Consider the following 22,108-nt stretch of genomic DNA (forward strand, 5'->3'; position numbering starts at 1 on the left):
CGGATATGAACCAGATGTTCTACGGTTCATTGACAAAAACATCAAATAACATTGGAACAAACTCTTCTAGGAGGTTTCAGGAGACACTGTGGGTGCTGGATCTAGGACTAAGTATGAGGTGAAACTATTTCATTTATATCTTAATATGCAGTCCTGAATGGAGATCAGCTTTTTACCTCTCCATCGGCTCTCACTGCACTTTCAGGAGTCTTTGCTCCTGTCATCATTTGTAAAAGTTTTTGAAACAAATTTTGGCTTCCTCTTGACTTATCCGCATAAAAGTGACAGATGGGTTGAATCTTTGAACCTACCCTAATAAGTAGCTTAGATATTTTCAGGTAATGATACACACTGCAGAAAGCTTAGTTGTTTAAATCCTTACTTGAATGCAGGTTTCAGCAATCTGGAGGAAAATATGTGAGCAAAAGTCCAGGGAATAGCACCATATCCCAACTATTTATATCATTCAGATCATCTCTGATACTATCAGAGACACAACTGAACATTTTCACACTGTATTTACATATTTACAATGATTTGCTAAAAGTCTGTTAGGACCTTATATACTGTGAGGACTGTAGAATAGTTTAAGATGAAACCTGTGAGCTTTGTTGTACACTCCTGGGGGAGGGCAGTTGTACCAGGATGACTTAAGAAAATGAGTTTAGGACAAAAGAAAAAAATATTGGTGTAGAAGAAATGCAGAACGAACAACAATAAGAGAGGGACCCTTTAAAAGCCGTAGTGATTAAACTTCTCCAGAACATGAAAGAGCCAGTAAGTGGTCAAACGATGTGATCAAAATGCAGATTTTTGCCTGTGGTACCATGAAGAGGTGTACAAATCAGGCAAGGCACTTTCACAAGCCAACATGTACAAGGATCGGAGGAAGTGGATGAAACTAGAAGAGCAGCTGAAAACTCAGGCTCATGAAGGACAGAGAATTCAGTTTGTTGGGAAGAGTTTTGTAAAAGTCTGCTGGAAAAGATGGAGTACTGCTTCGTGAGCGGGGCAAGGACAGTCACTGAATACAAACAGAAGTACCAACTTCTGTGAGTAGAGCGTGGAGAGAGTGCCCAATAAACACAGTAGTTATCCCACGAAGCTGTGGGGAAGTCCAAGAGGTCCGAGGAACGTTGCAATTTATTGTACATGGAGTATGCTACTGCTGAACTTCAGAGCCTTGCTAAGTCAAAAAGCATGTTTTACAAATAGCTGTGCACTGTCCTGCAATGATCGATCAGATTTAGAATAATGATGTTTTGTCTAGCATGTCAGTTCTCCATGTTGCAGGTCTTACCAGTAATCAGGCAAAATCTCTTATGAGGTGAAGACTGCAGAGTACCGCTGTGAGAAAGTGCACTGACTTAACCAAACAGCCAAAGGAAATAGGTGCATGATGGGTGATGAGGAAGAAAATGTGAGCAAGGATCTAACCTAATTCAAATGCTCGCTGGAGTACCTCTCTAGTCTGTTTTACTAACTTGTGGTTTAGGCTATTCTTCACATACGCTACATAGGCTAAAACCTACCTCTCTTTCTAATCCTTTGTGCTACACAGATTGACCAAAGGGCAGGATTTAGACATGACATTGTCCTTGAGGCAGTGATTTTGCAGCCAGAAATTGAGGAATTAGCTTCTCCTCCCCTTTAATGTAGAAGATTTACCGCCAACACAGAAGCCTGTGAGGCATTTTCCTCCTCTACCTCTAATGACACAGATGCCTAAAGTTCTTAGCCTGAAAACCTGAGTTTACCTCTGCTTGTCTCTCCATGTAGGATGAATGATTCATTTTGTTCTCTGATGCAAAACTCTTATATAAAGGCACTCAGGCCTTCTGCTTTTTATTCAGCTTTGGGAATATCCTGTGCTCTCCACCGAGACCTAGGCAGAGTGAACTTCAGGATGATTTTGAGTCAAGCGTCAGCAATGCACACAGAGTATAGTTTTTTGTATTTGTGTTATTTTTCCTTAATAGTCCACCTTCTCATATTTAACAGAGAGTCACCCTACTTCAAAATTCAATACGTTTAAGCTAAATACTGCTTCATCTTGTCCATGAAAGATCTTATTTCATATTGACATGACGTTTCCTCAGTCCCCATTCAAGAAGACTGTCCTGTTCAGGAGGGAACTCGGTCATCTGTTTAAATCACAAGGCCACCAATGGGAAGAATGTACAAAGGTTTAACTAATGAGTAGGAATGGACCACACTGGGAATAGGTCACTCTCCCGAATAATTAGATTTCTTCTTCTTCTTCTTCTTGCCTATTTTTAAAAACAGAAGCATATATATTTCTTATAATTGTGAAGTTCATTGTCTTAATTATCCTCCTGATTCTCATCAATATTTTTCATTTCTACTTGTGAGTTTTATACTTGTCTACAGATTCAAAGGGACTTAAACACATATCCTCTGACTAGGCAGGCCCCCCACACAGGCAGCATCTGTTCAATACAGTGAGCATTCACAGAGCTGAGGGCTGACCTGTGTAGAGACAGGTAATGGGCAACTGAGGCCTTCTTTTGCTTCCTGGCCCAGGTTTCCTTTCTTTGTAATACACTAGGATACTGCTTTGCTCCTACCACAATGATGAACCATTCCTGGCAAGGTGATTTCCAGTGGGCAAAACTTTCCAGTTTATAACATTGTTTTGACTTTGGAAAACTGATAATTAGGATATGCTGAGATGGTAGACCTGACGCTTTCTGCTATTGCCTCTGAAGCAGGAGGGAAAAAAGCCAGGAGTAAAGGAACACTATTAAATTTAGTTCAGGAAGTAGTTATTAATATGCTTTATATAAAATCAAACAGGTATTTCAGTGCATTGTAAGCTGTTATTGAAACAGATTAAAGGCACTCATCACAGCATTCTAGATATCATACTATTCTCTGTCAACGTGTTGTTAAATAGCATTGTATATATGACAAATATGTTCTCTAAGCACTGAAATGCTTTGTTTTGTTTGGGGAGGAGGGGATATGCAGGAAAACAGCACTATTGGGCCATATTTTTAGCTGCTGCAAATTAACATAGCTCCACTGGGAGTAGTGCCAGGAATTTAAAATGAATGTTGAACTTACAGTAGAATCAGCTACTGTGGTATTTCAATGATATGGAGGGCTGGGGTGTAGGAAACATTTGAAAGAAAGCATAATAGATTATCTGGGGATAAGCTTTGCTTCAGTGCCAGGTGAACTGAATAAAATATTTCAAGCTGCGAAATACTGAATGTCTGTAATATGTTTCAGTACTGGCATTATAAACGCCCTATAGAGGAAAAGCTGGTGCATACAAAACCTATACCTTTCTAATACAGTAGAATTCCCTGTGTGCAGACTCTGAAGTAATGGCTAAAAACCCTGTTGTTTATAATCAGCATGGGGATTCGCATATTCTCCAATGAAATCCCTATTAAATAATCCGTATGGTTTGAAGCAAGAGGAAAAGTATTATCCTGAATCAGAAATCAGATAAAAGGCATGAGATGAAACAGTTAACAAATTTCCTTTTTCAGACAGCAAAATGATATAGCAAAGCTTGTGTTTTAAAATTAGGTAATATAATATTTTGAAAAAGCTAAGAAGTGAAATGCAATATACATCGAAAGAAAGGTACTTAGCTATTCATACAGTGTGCCTGAATATTAAATGAATTGTATCAGCACTGAAAAAAGCATTTGGCACCATGGAGGGCAGGTCAGTGGAGTCATTGCTATCCAATGTGAGGTCCTAAAAGCAAAGTTAGAATATTGAAGGAATGGAGTAGAAAATACAACTGAAAGTAATCTAATATTGTGTAAATCAATCTTTTCTGGAATGCCGTGTTCAGTTCTGCTCAGCTTGCCTCAGCAGAGATATAAACAGGAAGAAGAAGGGTTCAAAACTGGGTCAGTGACACCACAAACACTAGTGGAACTCATCACCACCAGTCGTCATTAAAATCAAGACAAAAAAAAAAAGGATTAATCTCATGGTAAATGAATGATGAAAACATCAACAGTTATAGCAAACAAGGCACCATCACAACTCTGACAGAGGGGAAAACCAAGTAAGGAATTATTAGGGCCAACAAGCATTCTTTTCAAAGGTCATAAGTAATTTGCCCCAGCTGCTTTCAGTTCACTGGATGCTTCACCAGCCGGCTGGACAAGCCCCATCTCTGTACACCAGGCACAAGAACTGAGTCCTTGGTAACAATACCCAGCTCTGGCGGTAAATCTCAAAATGAAGAAAATTATTACAGAAATGGAAACTGAGGTACCAAAGTAATTGCTTGATTTGTAAAGGGGAGGATTCTTAGCAAAAAAAAAAACCATATGGAGGGCATAATACCTATCAAACGGCCTAGAATTAAACAAAAGTAACCCAAACCAAAATCATAATCCTGAAAGAAGGAACAAAGCCTACAGCCCACTAGCTGGTTCAAGCGCTGCCAGGTTGGTGCACAAAATCCACTCCTACATGAACTCATCTCGGGGATTATTGGGAGCAGGATCCCAGTAACGAAACGTAAATGGGTTTTATTCATTCCCACCCCAAATTATGGCCACACCTTAGGGTTCTCGTTTTAGCCTTTCAGAGAGCAGAAGTGAAATGAGGCATTTTACTCATTTAAGATGTAACATTAATGTGCAGCCTTTGCTGGTTTCTTTTAACATGCAATTATTTCTTCCTTGATAAGATTCAATTAGTTGGTGAGATAATGAAGTAGCTATTCCCCAGGAATTATTATGCAACTTACATTATCTTGTCTTAACACAATGGGAGATATTAAAGTTAGAAATCTTTTGTTTCTTTGCTGTTTTCAGCTCTTTTGCACATTCATTTTACACACTAAATATTCAGTATTGCAAAAAACTTCTAAACCTCAGGCATGTGGTGTTTTAACAGCACATCACTGATTTGCTCCGTGAATGTTTGTTTTGTTCTTATTAATTACAAATATGCATGTAATGATACACTGGTTTGATTTCCTTACGTTACACAGGCTTTCTAAAGCCATTGCCTAAGGAGTATAATACAATCTGAAGAGCCCTGGGCAGAGCGATTTACAGACTGCTCTACATTAACCTGTTGTTCATGCATCACTGAGTGTTTTCCTCTCCTAATTAGAGACTAGCCAATTGCACTATTTATAATTATATGATGAGGATTTACGTAGAGAGAGATTAAATAAAGAGAAATTTAACAAAAACACAGAGCACAGACTAAACATTTAATTAGCAGTGCAATAAGTTTCAGGATCCTAGGATCTTCAAAATGTGCTTTCTATTAGTTTGTTCTTATGTTGTTTGAAACTGCTTTCTCCAGGTGGAAAACACATTGACATAGTCACAAAAAACCCTCAGAGTCTTACATAGAAAACAGTGACACAAAATCTTCTTGATTTGAATAAGTGTGTTGGTGCAGATAACAGTATTTCAAGCTCTACCTCTTAAGAAACAGGAGTAATTGTTCCATATTCAATGCTATCGCTAAATTCTGTTACAATACAAGATTATTGGGGGGCTGGGGAGTGGGATGGCATAACTCCCCTTCAGATTTCTTTACATCAGTTTCTGTGAAGGTAACTTGATTATTTATTCATACTGAAATTTGGAAAAAAAATCAACCTGCAAGAAGCGGGTTTAGCGTTTATGAGATCAGATATGCTCTTGCTACTTTCCTGTGGAACAAAACTGTTTCTAACCTAGTCCAGATCAGAGCTGAGCACTTCAGCTCTCTCAGCTTTTTTATCTTCTCCTTGCCTCCAACACATTTCCTATTGCAGGGACTAGAGCAACTCACGTTGGCTCAATAAGCCCAGTTGCTTGAATGACTCCTTCTGTGGGAAGCTTGGATTAAACCGTTACTGATATGATTATGCAAGTAATTGCTTCCTTGCTGTCTGATGCAGTCTATCTGGATGATGCAGGTTAAAAAAAAAAAAAAAAAGTGCTTAAATATAGTGTTTCCCCTAACCCAAGTCATACTGACGGAACCAGGTTAGGGTGCAACTGTCTGCGACGTTACGTCAACAGATCAGAGCTGAGCATCTGTGAGTGCGAGGGGAGGGATGATACCCTGATCAGCTGCAGTCAGTTCAACACATCTTACCAAAGCAAAGGTCCTAGCAAAGGAAAATGTTTCTGTTCTGTTTTCGAAATATTTCTAACTTTTCTGGGCTCATCATATCTGCAAAGTAAATCAGAGGATAAAAACTCTTTTGCATAAAATCTGATCTGGAAGCATCTTTGGAAGGACAGAATAAGTTTTGCATTCAACAGCAGAAATACAATATATAAACAAAGCTATGAAATTTTAAATCCTAGCAAAAGCAAGATGAAGAAGGAAAGTGTTTTGGAAGAGCCAAAATAACAAATATAAAGTAATAATACATTTCCAAAATGAGAAACAAGAAGCTCTGGACATTTTTGAAACAGCTAAGCAATAAAGAGCAGAGCTCGTCATTTGCCAGCACCTTTTTGGAGTGCTTTCAAAGACTGCTCTTTAACATTGCTCAACCTATAACATTTACACAAATACAAATGGATAAAAATGTACCACCATGAAACCAGGGGCTGAAATCTCCCACATGTCACGGCTAATCTGTGCTATGGCTTTCCAGAGACAAGAGAGAGAGACGGGGCCCTGGGCAAGCGCCCCCAGGTGAAGGAGCATAGGGGGTCCTTGTGGCATCCCTCTTTATGCCGATACTGACCAGTCCATTCGCTCCCCAGGACACTACCGTTCACTGAGACACCAGCGTATATCACAAGTGAGTCGTGGTTACATATCAATTGTCCATTGTAAAAGAGCAGCAGAGGAGAAAACCTGTATTCAGCAAAGGCATGGATAATTTAGAAGAAGTACGAACTAAGCTATAGCAGCATACGTAGTGTATTTACTTTTGGAAAATGTGCATATAGGTCTCCAAAGACAAGAGATGAAGCTTTAAGCAGTAGTGGGCAGACTGTGGCTTCGTGTGGGCAGCGTGTACCCTTCAGTTTTGTCAAAAAGAGGAAGGTGTGGCATTGTCCTTCCGGAGGAGAGAAGGACGGTGACTGAGAAAAGGCACAAGGCATTCAATTAGCAACTGTGTCATCTGCCCACACGTAATTGAGAACCGGATATATGTATGTTGGTTGCCACATGATGTTTTTAAAAAGATAAGGCTGTATGTTTAACTTCGGAGACAAAGTTACACTGCCATCTAATCAACATATTTCCTAATACTATCCAGCGCAATCTCTGTTGAATAGTTCTAGTCTAGCAATGCATACCACTGTGAAAAACATTCATATACTCTGGCCTAATTCAATATACTGGAACAGCAGACTTCTTTCAAACTCTCTAATGCACATCCAGTTAAGAAAATACACGAATCAGCAGTGACTTGCTACCAACACAGTTCTCTTGCAAAGGAAAATGAGGGGACAAAGCCAAAGCCAGTTGGATTATATCGGTCCTGCGGACTGATGGGGGGTATTGGAAGGACACACAGCAGGGAGGAAGCGAGGGAGTCTCACGCTCAGGCTGCTGACTTCCAGATGTCTCAACAGCTGGGCTCTCAACCCGTATCGCTGACCTGAAAGGAAGGTCCGGCACTGGCTGGGACAGGTAGCACTGCTGGAGTGCACTGAAGTATGCTTTCAAAATAAAGACTTGTATTTGTGAGATTTAGAATAACACTGTAGTGACAAAAGATTAAGGGAAGAAACAAAAGCTCCGAGCTCTGCTTTATGCTACCCTCTCCTCAGTAAGGTGGGTTCTTATGAATGCTTTAGCTTGGTGTTGCCATTGTCTCCCCCCACCCCCTTAAAATGAGGCTAAATAACTCAACTATTGTACGGATGCTATGAAAGCCTGATGAAATTGCTACATAAAGGAAAACTACTATAGTTTCATAAACCATTGTACAAGATATGCCAAAGACTGGGCTAATCAATGCTTCTATTTTTATATCATACTTTTAAAGTCTGTAATGTTTCACAAGGGTAACTAAGATCAACATATAGTTTATTTGCTTCATGCTGTGTGAAATGTTCATGCTAGAAAGCTAAGGGTTTGTTTCATATATTACATATATCACAGTGAACACATGAATACTGCCTTTGATACAAAGGATTTTACTTAACAAAGGATGATGTGTTTCATGTGTTAGTTTTGTCATCCAAATCCGTCTCTTGTAAAACCTCATGTACCTTCCTAAATGTCCTGAGAAAGTTTGTGCCAGATACTCCATGGCTATTATTCTAAAAAGCAAGTCTCCTTTCTGAAAAAAAGCATTTCTTTTTTAGAAGATAAACAATGGAAGGGTAAAGCTATCCTAAAGGTAAAGTAAGGTCAGTGCTGTTCAGAGCCATCAAATAATTTATCCTGGAAAAAGAATACTGGCAGGCTGAGCTAATCAAAGAGTTTGGTTGACTGAACATTGGCTAACTCGCTATGGCACTCTATTGACTTTCCAGAACTTGTCGATCCCTTCAGCCTCCCCTGCATTACTGTAACCATGAAAGAATGACACACATCACGAGCTCTGCTACAGTTCCAACTGCAAACGATTGCTGAAATATTACTCAGTGCCCTTTAAACCTTAGCACTTCCTCAAGCTGACAAAAAACTTTCTAAGACTAGTAAACTACTTGGAAAAAAGACTCTTTGCTTTCCCAAAGAACCTCTGGAAAGTCATTTGGTCTTGACGTGCCTCTGAAAAAACATCTGGTGTAAAAAATGTTCTTTTTTCTTTTCCTTTCTCTTAATCCTGCCAGTTGTGCAGTCTTGGTTATATGTCTGCATGAAAGGGAATATCATTTGTAATTTAGGTTATATGTGATCTATACAGCTATGCTTTTCCAAAAAGGAAGTGCCTATTATCAGCAATCGTTATTGCTATAGTCTATCGCTCCCCTGATAGTTTACAATCAAGAATTTCAATCTCAGCTTGTGTTCCACTTTTACTTCCAAAGACCTTCCTTTGCTAGCAGTCCCTGGCTGCCACAAATCTTTCCCCCATTCTGCTGAATGAAGAACTTGTGGCTTTGCTTCCTTCTCTTCACATGAGCTGCAATCAGTTCAACCTTTTATATAGCCTCTTCAATTTAATGAAGTAACATCCAGTCAAGTGCTGTACAGCTCATGAAGTAATTAAAATTTGTAAGAAAGGGATCATTGTAGTCAATGGCAGGAATGGGGAAAGAAATAACTAACCATATTCAATTAGAGCCAGAAAGAACTCCCTAAAAAGCTCCTGTGCTCTCAGAGAAACCAGATGGTTCAGAACTTACATGGTGTGTATAGCTGTCCTGCTATGCTCAAAACTAGAGAATTTATAGAGCTGCTAGGCCAAATCCTGCACTCACCAGAGCATAAATCTACAAAAATTCCATTAGCCTTTGTGGATTTATGTCACTGCAAGGGAAATCAGAATCTGACTCTTTGTTTTCCCTGCTTTCTGTGATGAATAACATGCTCATCATAAATACAGAGTGTCAGGAAAACCCAAGTGTTGCATCACAGGGATTAGAATAGATGTCCTTTAAAGTAGCTGGGCAGCAATCAAGGCAAATAGATGTTCCTGATGAATACACACCAATGTCTAGCTCCTGCTCTTAACAAAGTAGAATGCAACACTTTTTTTCAAACTTGACTTTTATCAGAATAAAAAGAAACCCTGGTCATTTACCAGTCTGCTTTTCCTAAGGGATTTGCCCTTATCAGTTTTGAAATGACAGGTTAGAGAGTGTGGAGAGAAATAAAGAATTTCAGATAACATTTTTAATTTCCTTTAGCTAGATTTCAGAATTTTATGGAACTAAAATGTTGTAACCTGAGGATCCTACTTGAGGTGTTTTAAGTTTAAACAAAGGCAAAGACAATAAAAAGTGGGACATTATATTGACAATTGTTCGTGCTTGTTCATAATTCTGGATATTAAGTGATTTTTTTTAAGGTGAAGAAACTATGTCTTGTACGTATGTGGACTCTGGATGCCCTCTGGTACTAAATACAGATTAGCTATGAGCTGGACAATGCTTACAGGGGAAGGCCAGGGCTAGTCACCTGCGATTTGAACACTGGAAGGCTGAACGCTGGTATGAAGGTCACTAGGCTGGTCCCCAAGCAGGGAGCAGTTTGACGCAGCCAAGTTTGGAAGAGGAGCTGTGAAAGGATTCGAAAACGGTGGCAGAGGGGGCATCAAGCCTGAGTTTGTACCTGGGCTACCTAAGGTCGTGGGTCCCCAGTTTGGGAATGATCCTGGCGTGGGAGCAAAGCAGGTCATCCCAAGAGTGTATGCGCTAAAAGCGATACTTTGGGTCGCAGTCTGAAGTGGGTCGCGGACAGTGATAATTCGGTGCTCGGTCTCGCTGCGCTGCTTCTGGAACTCTGTGACCTGGTTGATGGAGGAGCAGGGAAGTCAGGAGGGATACACCTACTGCTTTTTGTTTGTTTGTTTGTTTAAATTAAATTAAAACATCACAAAACTTGTAAAGGTTGTAATTACCACCGAATTAGTCTGATCTGTGGCTTTGTGTCTGAATGTGCAGGAGCTGTGAATCATTAGAAATCAGTTCATAAGCCTCTGTAACTTCTTGTTTACCTAACAGGCAATTATTCCTATTAATCACTTCTGATAAACACTTTTAGGGCTAATGACATATTTCCATAAATATTATTCCTAGCAGCCATTACGAGGCCAGAAACTACTCATGATAATAGGCATCCTAAAATATTGTGGATAATATCTACCATCAGCCAGGCATGGATTTACTGGGCAAATGCATATTTATAGCCCTGTATTAGCACAGCATGATGCACCACAAACTCTGCTACACACTGCAGAAGGGGCAGTGCCAGGCTTGGCATCCATTTCAAAAACTCAGGACCTGAGAAGGAGATGTATTGCAGGTAGTGATGGTTTACTGAGAGATGACAGATTGGGGCAAACAGTACTCTGAAAGGCAGACTTCTGCCATAGGAAAGCTAGGGGTGGGAATGTCGCAGAACCTAAAGGAGGAAAAAGTGTCTTCAGGTCTCACACTGCGCTGACCTCATGAGAAAGGGGGTAGAAGTTCCCACTCCCTGCCAGGCCAGCCCGCAGATTCTTGCCATAGATGACAGGTTCCAAGGGAAATCTTTTGGGGTTTCTAATCTAAAGCATATTTCTAAAAGCATGTGGCTCATTGCTGTTACCCTCAACCACTTCTGTTGATGTCAAGCTGGGCATTAGCATCAAAGGTTCAGATCCCTGTTCTAACATACCTTTCTGTACTATAGTATTAAGTGACTAAAGTGAGACTGCTTTCATATCCCATATTGTGGCTGAAGAAAAATTAAGGTAGTGCTGTTGGTAGCATGCATGAGTTTCCTTTTTTTTTCACAATAAGAGATCCACACCTACCTTTATGAAATCAAAAGAAGCTTCATATTTTTACAGCATTCATAAAAAATGAGAATAAAAGCAGTTAAAATCTGGATGGTACAAAATTCATACCTTCAAAAGTGCCATGGACTTCTAGCTTTTACTAAACATGTCTGTCTACTTAATGTGCTGATTTATGTTTGAGATCATCTGCAACTCCAGTGACATAACAAGAAACACATATTTTGAAGTACCTGATCTTAATTGTTCTAATGCTCTGTCAAAAGACTTTTTAAAGTACACCTTTATCCAATTGTCAGGAGTCTATATGGACATTAGCTGCAGAAAGTGGACACAAGGAGTGGTGTCCCAGACAGAGACTGAACAGGATTGATATTAGCAGAAATCTCTGTTTATCTGAAATAAAAGTTATTTCTTTGTTTAGCTGAATTTACTTCAAGTATTTCCGGACTTGACAGAAATTCAGAATAAGATTGTGAATGAAAAATAGACATATTTATGAAGCAAAAATATAACAGAAGAGTCTTATTTTCAGACTGATTCTAGCTGTTACCTTATGTATTCAAAATTCAAAATTGGGGCATTCTCATGTCAAAAATCCACATGCACTAAACATCTTTTGAGCAGCTACGTTGCCATTTCCGTTGTACTGAATTTCCAAGGGGGAAATCTTCCTTAAGCTGAAAAAACACAGCACAGAGATGTAATTGTATGCACAAGAAGATTACCACCCAGATAAGCTTATTTTGAACAGGACAAGGATCTCACATTTCACATACTGGGGGTTTTTTTTTTCCTTATTTCCAAATTATAAAAGTCCATTCTATTTGCTGGATGCATCTTATACAATTCAGGAAACACCCTTTAGAAGAATTGCATGGATCAAATGTAAGGTCTCAACAAACCTGAACATGCCTTCAAACATTTCTTTCTTAGCTGCTTGGATGTCCTGGCTGACATAGTGCTCATGATCATTCCTATAAAGAAATGTCCTTCAGTCACTCAATGTAATATGCTGATAGGAAGGTGATCAGCTTGACTATTGGAGTTACATTCTCATGCCTTGAAAAACTGATTGCCGTTTTGCATATATGTATGGAGAGCCTGAATTCTGCTCTGCTGCACACTTTTGCAATAAATGGATCTAAGGTGAATTGTGATGATGGTCCTGCCAGTGGGATTCAGTTCTACAGGGACATCAGTCTGAAATGGCAGCCTAGGTCAACAAATCTATTTCCCAGTACTAGCAGGCAGCCACAGAGTCCTGAATGGGCTAAAAACCCCCATCTGTTTCCTGCTATAATACTGCCCAAGTTTTTAATGGGAACAAACATCATCTACAATAATAATAATAAAAAAGTTCTAAAAAATGACCTACAGAAAGGAAGTAGGGTAAATCAAAGATATTGCTAATATTGTAGGTTCCAATATAGCAGGATTTTTTTTTATTTTTTTTTTCTTATATTCACAGGGGATCCAGGACAAAGACTGTGCCCTTCAATATAGAGGCATGCAACAAAACAAGCAAAAAAACCCCTAACCATTCCACTTGGATTAGGGGAAAAATTCTTCTTGATCCTAAATCTGGCTACCAGTTTAACTATAAGCTTACTTTAAGTGGCACCAGCAGCAGTGCAGCACTGTGCTTTTGCATCCTGTCTAGACACGTGGCCTATTTCCAGTTGGCTGGTCATTAGAGGAGCAGAACAAAAGTCAAACCGAAAAAATTAGGAGCCAATTTATACATCAAGAGAGAAAAGGAAAAAAAAATAATCCTTCTTGGCCCAAAGGCGGCCCGTGAATGCCCTGAAGCACAGGATTAATGTAATACGATGTATGTCATGAGCAAGCAGTGATCCCATTTCCTTTCAAAACTGCTTGGAGGCTTGGACCCAAAGATTCATGTCTGTCCAAGGCTGCATTGGGAATTGAAAGCCATAGTTGTCAAAACAGTTTTCTGCAAGTATAACTTCTCGCTCTGGAAAAAAGAGGAGCTTTTATCTCTGCAGAACTAAATACTGATCTAAAGAGACATTTCAAACCTGAAGTCAGCAAAAGAAGTACCCTGTGCCCAGAACCTACTGGTAGCTGGTCATCTGGGAAATGGAGTCAGAGAGCAGAGGTGCAGGCGAAGGAACTGGGAGCAAAGGCTTCACAGCACCATGCACAGTGCTCTGTAAAAGCCTTCCAGGAAAGGTCTGTGCCTTTCTGTCTCCGTATCACATATTAAGAGTCATTACTTTGACCTGTTATTACTCAGAAGACCAGGACACAAGAAGATGTACGAGTAGGATTGGTACTTGGCTGGCTTTCTGGGAAGTCTCCATTCACTTTCTAGGCACCACATTTAAATTCTGTCATGAGAGGCATTTTACATCAGCAGAAAGAGATAAAATTGTGGTGGTGGTAGTGGGGATCATAGCAAAATGTGATCTATATGTATTTGGGGACATGAGAGTTTTGTTTTATTTCTGTAGCATCCTGAACACTTTTTTCTGATGTATTTGCTTTGCTTTTATGGTTTATTAAGGTTATCCTTTCCTATCTGATTGCATGGATTAATCAAATACAGAACCTATGGAAGATGAAGATATTACCCTCATCTAGACTAACGTATTTGTGTTTGTGTGTGTATCTGTGTGTGTGCATTTGTGGGCAGAAGAAAAACCAAATTGTTTTTATTTCCTCTAACTTGGGAAGAAAATATCCATTATTTTTATTGGAATGAATATGTTTCAAAGAATATTGTTTGTGTTGCAGTAGCGCCTACAATTCCAACTGGAGATGAGGGCCCCTGCTTGGCATGCGCTGTACACATCTACAACAAAAAGCATGCCCTATCCCAAAACCTTACCATCTGCACAGTTAATGGGAGATAACAGTGGATACAATAGGCCAGGGCAGAATGAAGAAATGGAGACGCAGTTTAATCAGTGTAATAGACATCAACCTGAAATCAGCCAAAGACTGATCTTGCAGTGCTTACTCAAGGCAAAGGGTTCTGTTATTTTCATAAACCTCTGTTTCGCACTGTGTAGAAGGGAATCCCTTTAGAAAGGTCATCCCCCTTTCTGGCCATCATTTGCTGTCAGTGACATCGATGACAAAAAGAACTATTACTACTCTAGTATGTACATGTTACAAAGCGAAGGGTTTACCCTGATCCATGTGATCATGATAATTAAAAAAAAATAAATTGAGTCTTCCTGTATAAATAATATGTTAGATTTCAAGATACGGTAATGCGAATGGCAGTAGAAAAGCAAAGGTATTCCAAAGGAAAGGGGATGTGCAGTCAGATTTGCTAGAAAATTAATACATGTTCATTTCCACTAGATAGGACTAGATAGTTCAAGAAAATGGTAATTTTCTTTATACATATTTAAAACTGTCAACCTGAATACAGCTTAGATTGGCTATAGCTAAAAGTCTCCTTCAGTGCATGAGACGTGTGAGAAATGTTGACTTTATGGTACATTTTTGTTCACTTCCTTCTGAGGGCAGATACTGTTGCCTCAAACAAATTTCTGGCAGATGATTTTCACACTACCAAAATCACAATGACTGAGCAGAAGTGGTCCCTTAGGTTGTCTTTTCAGGCAGTTTGGCAGCTGGCAACCTGTTGAAAGTTGCATGAATGAATATGTTTTGTGGCAAAAATTATAATTTTCCATAATTCACAATCTAACACACACCTTTAATTTGGAAAGTGCTACATTCTTGAAAAATTTTTAAACAAAAACTTTTAACTTCTCAAAAAATAGACAGCTTCTTCAATTTTATAAATAAAAAATATCTCTCTCCAAATATGTATCAATAAAAGAGATTTTCCCTGTGTGTTTAATAAATAGCTAGTGACTCATGAATTCTAGCTCTTAAGCACTGACTTGGATAGCCAACATCCCAAAATAGAGAGGCAAGCCACAGAGGGAGAAAATGCCTTCCATCTCCTTCTGGACAACCTTTTCCAAGGGCTTCCTGATAAATGAGAAGAAAAAGATTTCAGAAAATGTATTTTTTTTCCCAGGGGTTGAGGATAGATTTTCATTGAATTCATTATTTCCTGCTTTCACATGCTATAATAAACGGCAGATTTCTCTAGCAGTAGTACCACAGGAGCTGAGGTTGGGTACTTCATGCTCCCCTTGTCCTCTTTAGGCTATCCTGCTGCTCAGCCTGCTTCTCCTGAGGGTCCCCATCCATGGAATCCCATCTGGAATGGATCTCATGGAACTATACTTAGAGCAGTGATGAGGATATAGCAGAACAAACACAGTGTCAAACTCAGAATTTCTTTTATTTACTGAATGCAGGAAAATATAGCTACATAGTGCAGCTATATAGTACAATAATATATTATCCAGACCTCAGATTATGTATGTACGTAGCAAATTCAAAACATCACGTAATCAGTAATCCAACACTTGGAGAGCATAATGCCACAGTACGATGCAGGGGCTAATCTAGGTCCAAACGTGGGTGAGGTTTGTCTGAGGACATACACGTGACTGCAGAAAGACACTGCTTTCTGGCTATTTTCTGAAGTTGAAAACAATCCTTTCCAAAATATATAGTTTTGCATATGTATTGAGGAAGGGAAGACATGTGCCATTCATTTGATAAAAAGATGGACTAATTATCAGGCAGCCAGATGGCAAAATACAAACTATAATTCACAGGCGAGCATTCAGCACAGATCAACACCTCCCGTATGGCTCCCACACCCCAACAGCAGTAAAAACACAGAGCTACAGGCATGAAATGCTGCAAGGGTCTCAAGAAACCATCTCATCCATTTTCTTGCACTCAGCAAGGAAATTTTGGGTCAGTGCAATAGAAATTTATTCCACAGAAAGACCGTATGGACAAAAGGTTTCAATAATTAAAAATTCCTTCATATGCGAAATGGGCAACAAAGAAAAAACCAAACCTCAGAGCAAAACCTTGAGAAATTTACTGAAACCCAAACCACAAAAACCTCAGAAGAGAGAATAACCACAACACACATCCTGACTGCTGCAGACACATGTGGCTCTTTAATGTGGTTACAAGTAGAGCATGCAACGGGAATCTTTTATTGCACATGGGATCATTCACACACACACTGAGCAACCAAAAAATACATTTCCATAACATGTGCAAAAAACCCAGCATCTGACACTGAGTGTAAAATAAGCTTTGCTGTAATGGGCTCACAGAAAGCAATGTGATGGACATGTTATAAGATCCTGAATAGAATATGAACAACACTTACCACAAATCAGTGCCAAGAAAAGGCAACTGGTGAATCTGCACAGGCAGGGATGCAGCTGCCCTGGGCTGGGTGTATGTGGACGGTACAGGTGCTCCTGCCCTGCCACAGAACGCAGACCACGAGCTCTCCTGGGTACTGGCAGCAAGAAAGGGGTCCCAAACCCTACGAACACTTGTGAGTCTTATCCTCATAGAAATTGTTCCGAAACTTCTTTAGAGGACTGTAACTCCTATGCTTGCTCAGGACTTGGACACCCATAAGTCAGGGGTCTTCCTTGTGTAACTCTTGATTTGCGCAGGCACGCCTGAGAAATGTTGCTGTGACACCCTACAGTCTGGGGACCAGTTTTGGGTTTGTCTGCCTTCGTGCAGCAGTGCTGAGTGTGCGACCCATCACCTGCTGACTGCTGAGGACAAATGGCAGAGGATGGCATCTTATTGTACTTTGTGGTTTTTAATTAATTCCGTATTTCTGCACTAGGTTCTAGAAGACAGAAAAGGGTATGGCAGAAGCTTTCTTACGCATTTGCAATTGTCAGCAGAGAATATATTTGGGGTTGTCTGCTCTGTGCTCAGAAGAGAAAATAAGTCAGAATGTATGTACTTAGTGCCATTACTGAACAAAATTCCTAATTAACATACATGGTAGTCTGATTTAAAGAACTGCTGTTGTTTCTGTTTCTTACGTTTGCTGGTGGGTTTTTTTGGTTTGTTTTTGGTTGGTTGGTTGGTTTTTTTACCTCACTGAATATGAGAAAGCAGGACAGGAATCCTGAGTTTCTTTCCCTTGAAAATGTTACTAGTGAACACTGACCAGAGCCACTTCTGTGCTGGTGCTGGTGGCAGACAGCAGGTCCAGCTTTCCAAGAGCGCTGGTCTCTTCGGCAGCTGTCTGAGGATGCCCACCGAGAACGGCACCATTTGCATTCTCAAGGGCTTCACCCGTGAAGCTTCTTGGTGCTCTCCCACATGAACTGTGGGTGACAAAGTCTGCTCTGAAGTTGCCATAGCTCAGCCTCCTGAAAGCTTGACGTTCATAAGGGATGTGAAGCCAGAATGAGAATGGCACTGGGGAAGGGAAAGCTTTTTCCTTTTTAAATTTAGCCTTCATGCATTTGCACAACTCCTGTAGCTTTCAGTGGGTGTTAAGGGTTTTTCTCTGGTTAGTGCATTGAAATTTAACTTTCTATATGAACTGGAAATGTAATAGGCATGTACTTTTTCTTTGCATTTACATTTACAAACTGACATGTTTGGAATATTTTGTGACCTAATTTATAACGAAAAAGCAAAGTATATCAATGAATCGAACACATAAAATGTGGGAAATGAGTTTGCGCACGCATATATAGCGTGAACAGCAAATTTAACTACATTTTCTACAAGAGTTACTGAACTGCTGGTAGCAGATTTATTTAAATTAACCTGGCTACATGAGATTTAACATTGGGAAGCAATAAGGATGGAAATGTCATTTTCTCAGCTGATATATAGCTATCTTTCATATTCAGATTCTGCTGGAACTCAGGCCCTCGTTAATAGACTAGACTCTGAGAGGTACCTCCGTAACACCACTTTCCCTCCTCCTCAGTTCCTTCAGTTGGAGATGATCTCTGCCTGAGTTCTGCTCTTTCTACAATACTTCAGATGCATCTGGATGGCCCAGAGAAAGGTTGCAGTAAGTCAAGAACCCAGAGGAACCAAAGTGGCTTTCTTGCATAACGTGAAAATGCTTAGGAAGACTGTGAAGTGCGTGCTGTGCACTTAAGTTTCCCTGGAGTTTCATTTTCACAAGATTACAGAACAGCGTATTTCTTTCAAATGATAGACCAGACGGGCTGTGTTTCAGTGACTGCACAGATTCCCTGCTCAGATGTTCCCAATGGCTCTACTTTCTAAATGGGAAGGATTTTACTGCTTCCACCATGAACTGTCACTGCCTACCTCTACGTACAAAATCTTTTTGAGGATTCATATTTTTTGTCGCAATATTTACATAGTGTTTGACATCTGCAAACTGCTTTCATAATCTTAAGAAATGTATTCAGACAACCATATATTTCTAGGCACTTTCTTCTGCAAGAAGCCCTGTATAAATCAAAGGGGGATTTTTTGCAGAATCAAGTGCTACCCAATGTAGTAAGAGCATCAGAATCATGTAATACAAATGACCTAAATACTCCAGGACAAGGGTGGTTGTTCCTGGCATTCGACACTTATTCCAGAAGTCTTGATTTACATCTGAGGACAACACCACATTTGGAGTACAAATTAAAGATTTCTGCAGTCTTTGTAAATTATTATTGTAGAAGATATTTTAAAATATTGAAACAAGAGGCTTCTTCTTCTTCTGCACAAGGTTCTGTCCTTACTGGAAAAGTAAGCCAGCAGATGAAGGGTAATATTCCCCTTGCAGCTGACTACTTTGCTGAGAACAAAATAGAAAAATGTATCCCATAGTGATGTCTTAATGGCACTCAGGGTCTGGTACTAATCTCAGACACAGGCATAATTACTGTGAAATTATCTCCTCTGTAGGGGCGTAAGCAAGAACTGATTTTGTAAAATCTTTTCTATGTGCTTACCCAGGATTAAACCTGATCCTCACTGCAAAACTATCTTGGCAAAGCAAAGGATCCTGAAAGGTTAAGACAAAAATGATTTGGAGACAGGATATTTTTTGCCCAGAACACCCACATCCACGTGAATTGTCAGCTACAAGCGCACGCGATGTGCACTACAATCAGAGTGACCACACTGGGGCAAGAGAGGCACCAGATGGTGACAGATGTGAGGGCCACCACCTCGGGGTGCTCCGCAGGTCCAGGGCAGACCCTGGAAGAAGCATCTGGCAGCTGAGAGATGCACAGAGGGCAGCGAGACCAGGGGGGAGAATGCTCCAGAGAAAAGAGCACTGGGGGGAAGAAAGCAAACGTGTTCGGTGTACCAAAATGTCCTGCCCCTGCCTGAATACAATAAACAGCTTTGTGCTTGGACCTGCAAGCCCTGTGTGTAATCAGTGCTTGGTTAATTTATCCTATTAAAATAATTTTTTTCTGGAGAGAGAGGAAAATCCGTGAGCATTTACTGCACCTGAAATTCACTTGCATGAACAAAACCTCTGGTATTGCTTTGCACGTGATTTTGCTTACCTCTGTTTTATACTATTGTAATCCCGGTTATTTCAGCAGCCGTTTTACACTGTAACATCCGAGGCCAGAGTGGGTCCCTTACAACAGACTTTAAGTGCCGTGATCTTGGAGGGGATCTTTCATCTTGTGGGATAAAAATTTTGGCTGGGAATATTCAGACCATAGTTTTTGTAGACATTTTAAATGTTGTGTACAAGGGGTCATAAACAGCCTCTGTGGAAATGAAAGTTTGAAATCACTATGCTGAAAGTTTCAAATATTTCTGAGATTCACCATTCAGAGATTCATTACAAATACAGTTCCACTGGCAAAAAGGATTGTTCTCTGCAGATTAGCTGGTTTTCCTATTTACGCATACCTCTTCTCACAAAGCATGCATTACATTTAGTCTTTTGTCTAAGGTGTAGGTCACTAATCTATAGTTTTGAGATTTTCTCTTTTAATTTCTCAGTCCACAGTATTTGACATTCGAGCAAGATGAGTTTTTGCATATTTCAGTGTGGGTGATGGTTTTATCAGAATCTTAATTAAGGGACTCCGAGATGAAATTTTAACCTCTGTCATGCTTAGCTCGTAGCATTCCTGGACAAACACAGTGCATACTGTGCATCTTTGTAAGGGAACTTCTTTTCCTTAAACTATTTGCATTAGCAACATGGTCCCCTGTTAAAACAAAAAGTCTTCACAGGAAAATTAAATTGTGTAACTCCACTAGCATCATCCCTGCCTTGATCAGTACTGCATCCTGCTGCTCTTCATTCCACAACCTTAACTGTGTGCTGCAGGGTGGTGGTTATTCTTCTGCTAAGAAATGTCCTCTGTAATGCTCAAATGTTGTTAAAATGTGGGGAACATGTCTAAACGCACTACAGCCAGCTGTAATGAAGTGAAGTCCATTACGAACATTTCTCCTCCACCATGCTCCTCACTGTAGCACATACATTTATGAGACCCTCCCAGGCACTGCATGACATTGTGAGGACACAGAGACTGAAATAATGAGTAGCCACTGTGCAGTAACATGTCATTTTACAGCAGGGAACCTGTGTATGGTAGGCATGGTGCCACACAAAGATTGATTAGAACCAGATGGTAAAAAATACATTGCAACCGGTGCCCTGATGAGCTTGCTGGAGTGATGATTAAAATGGTAGACCGGTCCTCCTGAAGCATACACACATTCCCTAAGGCACTTTCCGGTGTGGTCCAAGTTCCAGATGTCAGTATTGGGATGGAAATGCTTGTAGTTGACCACAGTGCTGTATAAATGTAATTATATTGGTGGTGTACGGTACAGTACAGAGGTCACATGCCTACCAAACTCCAATCAAGACAAGTGTTGCTATGGACAAGTGTCCATTTTCTGGTCCAGAATTCAGAAATCCTGCATTCCGTTCCTGTCTCTGCTATATACTGCCTGGCCTAATCCAGTTGCTGTCACTGGCAAAATTCCCACTGGCCTGCAAAGGGAGAGATTTTAATTCTTCATCTTCATGTTCCTCACCTAGTAAATAAAGAAGATACTTCATTTCTCCTAGTACATCTGTCTATTGTTTCTTTATTTAGACTATAATCCCTTTGGACAAAGACTTGCTAGTTTTGGCTCTTCTATAAAATTAATGTCAGTAATAACCTGTGTCGTCCCCAAGTCAAGTAACATCAGCATATGACAGTCCAAACATCAGGACCATAGGTTTCTAAAAATCAAGCGTGTTTACCAATGGGTAGAAAAATACAGCTAACAGTTTGTCAGAGGCTTACATGATCATGCTGTGGCATGCAAGTGGTCCTGTCCTATGGTTAGCCCGCTAGTGCTTTTCCCACACCTTCATGGTCAGGACTATACCGGCTGCCCAGAAAGAATAAAGATGTTTTCCTGCAGTTCACTGGGAAATGAGAGCAGCTCAGCTGCCCCAAGCACATAGAACAATTAGATCATTCTCTAGAAACTCCTCTTGCAGCACAGCTGATACTTTGTAAAGTGGCCATTCTCAGCTGAGCTACGTTAATGTGGTTAAGAATATTAAACTTACTCTTAGATAATATCTAGCACAAAGGCCCTCAGTCTCAGCTGAGATCTCTCTGGGTTACAGTGATATAAATAACACTTAATTACTGTGGGAATTAACTGATATTTAGCAATTTCAGCTTTATTACAGCACTTGCCCTTTGAAAGCTGAAGATGAAGTGATAGATTCTATAGGAACATTCAATGCTTGTGGAAACACAACTGTAATTAATGATAACAGCAAGATCTACTAAGAGAAAAATGTGATGAAATCTTATAGCAAGTTTACAATTAAAAAAGATTTGCAACATTAGCACATTTAAAAAG

General features: G+C 39.9%; 1 protein-coding gene across 2 annotated transcripts in view; it reads left to right on the top strand.

The window, feature by feature from the left end:
* The first annotated feature begins 13,308 nt into the window (after positions 1-13,308).
* CTTNBP2 (cortactin binding protein 2) overlaps positions 13,309-22,108 on the top strand; it is a 111,934-nt gene continuing 103,134 nt past the window's right edge. For both annotated transcript variants that reach the window (XM_049814402.1, XM_049814404.1), the window contains exon 1: positions 13,309-13,564. In XM_049814402.1, coding sequence (XP_049670359.1) covers positions 13,472-13,564 — 93 coding nt within the window. In that variant the 5' untranslated portion in view covers positions 13,309-13,471. The remainder of the gene's footprint in view (positions 13,565-22,108) is intronic.

This window comes from Accipiter gentilis, chromosome 11 (genome assembly GCF_929443795.1).
Source record: "Accipiter gentilis chromosome 11, bAccGen1.1, whole genome shotgun sequence".
Classification (NCBI taxonomy): Eukaryota; Metazoa; Chordata; class Aves; order Accipitriformes; family Accipitridae; genus Astur; species Astur gentilis.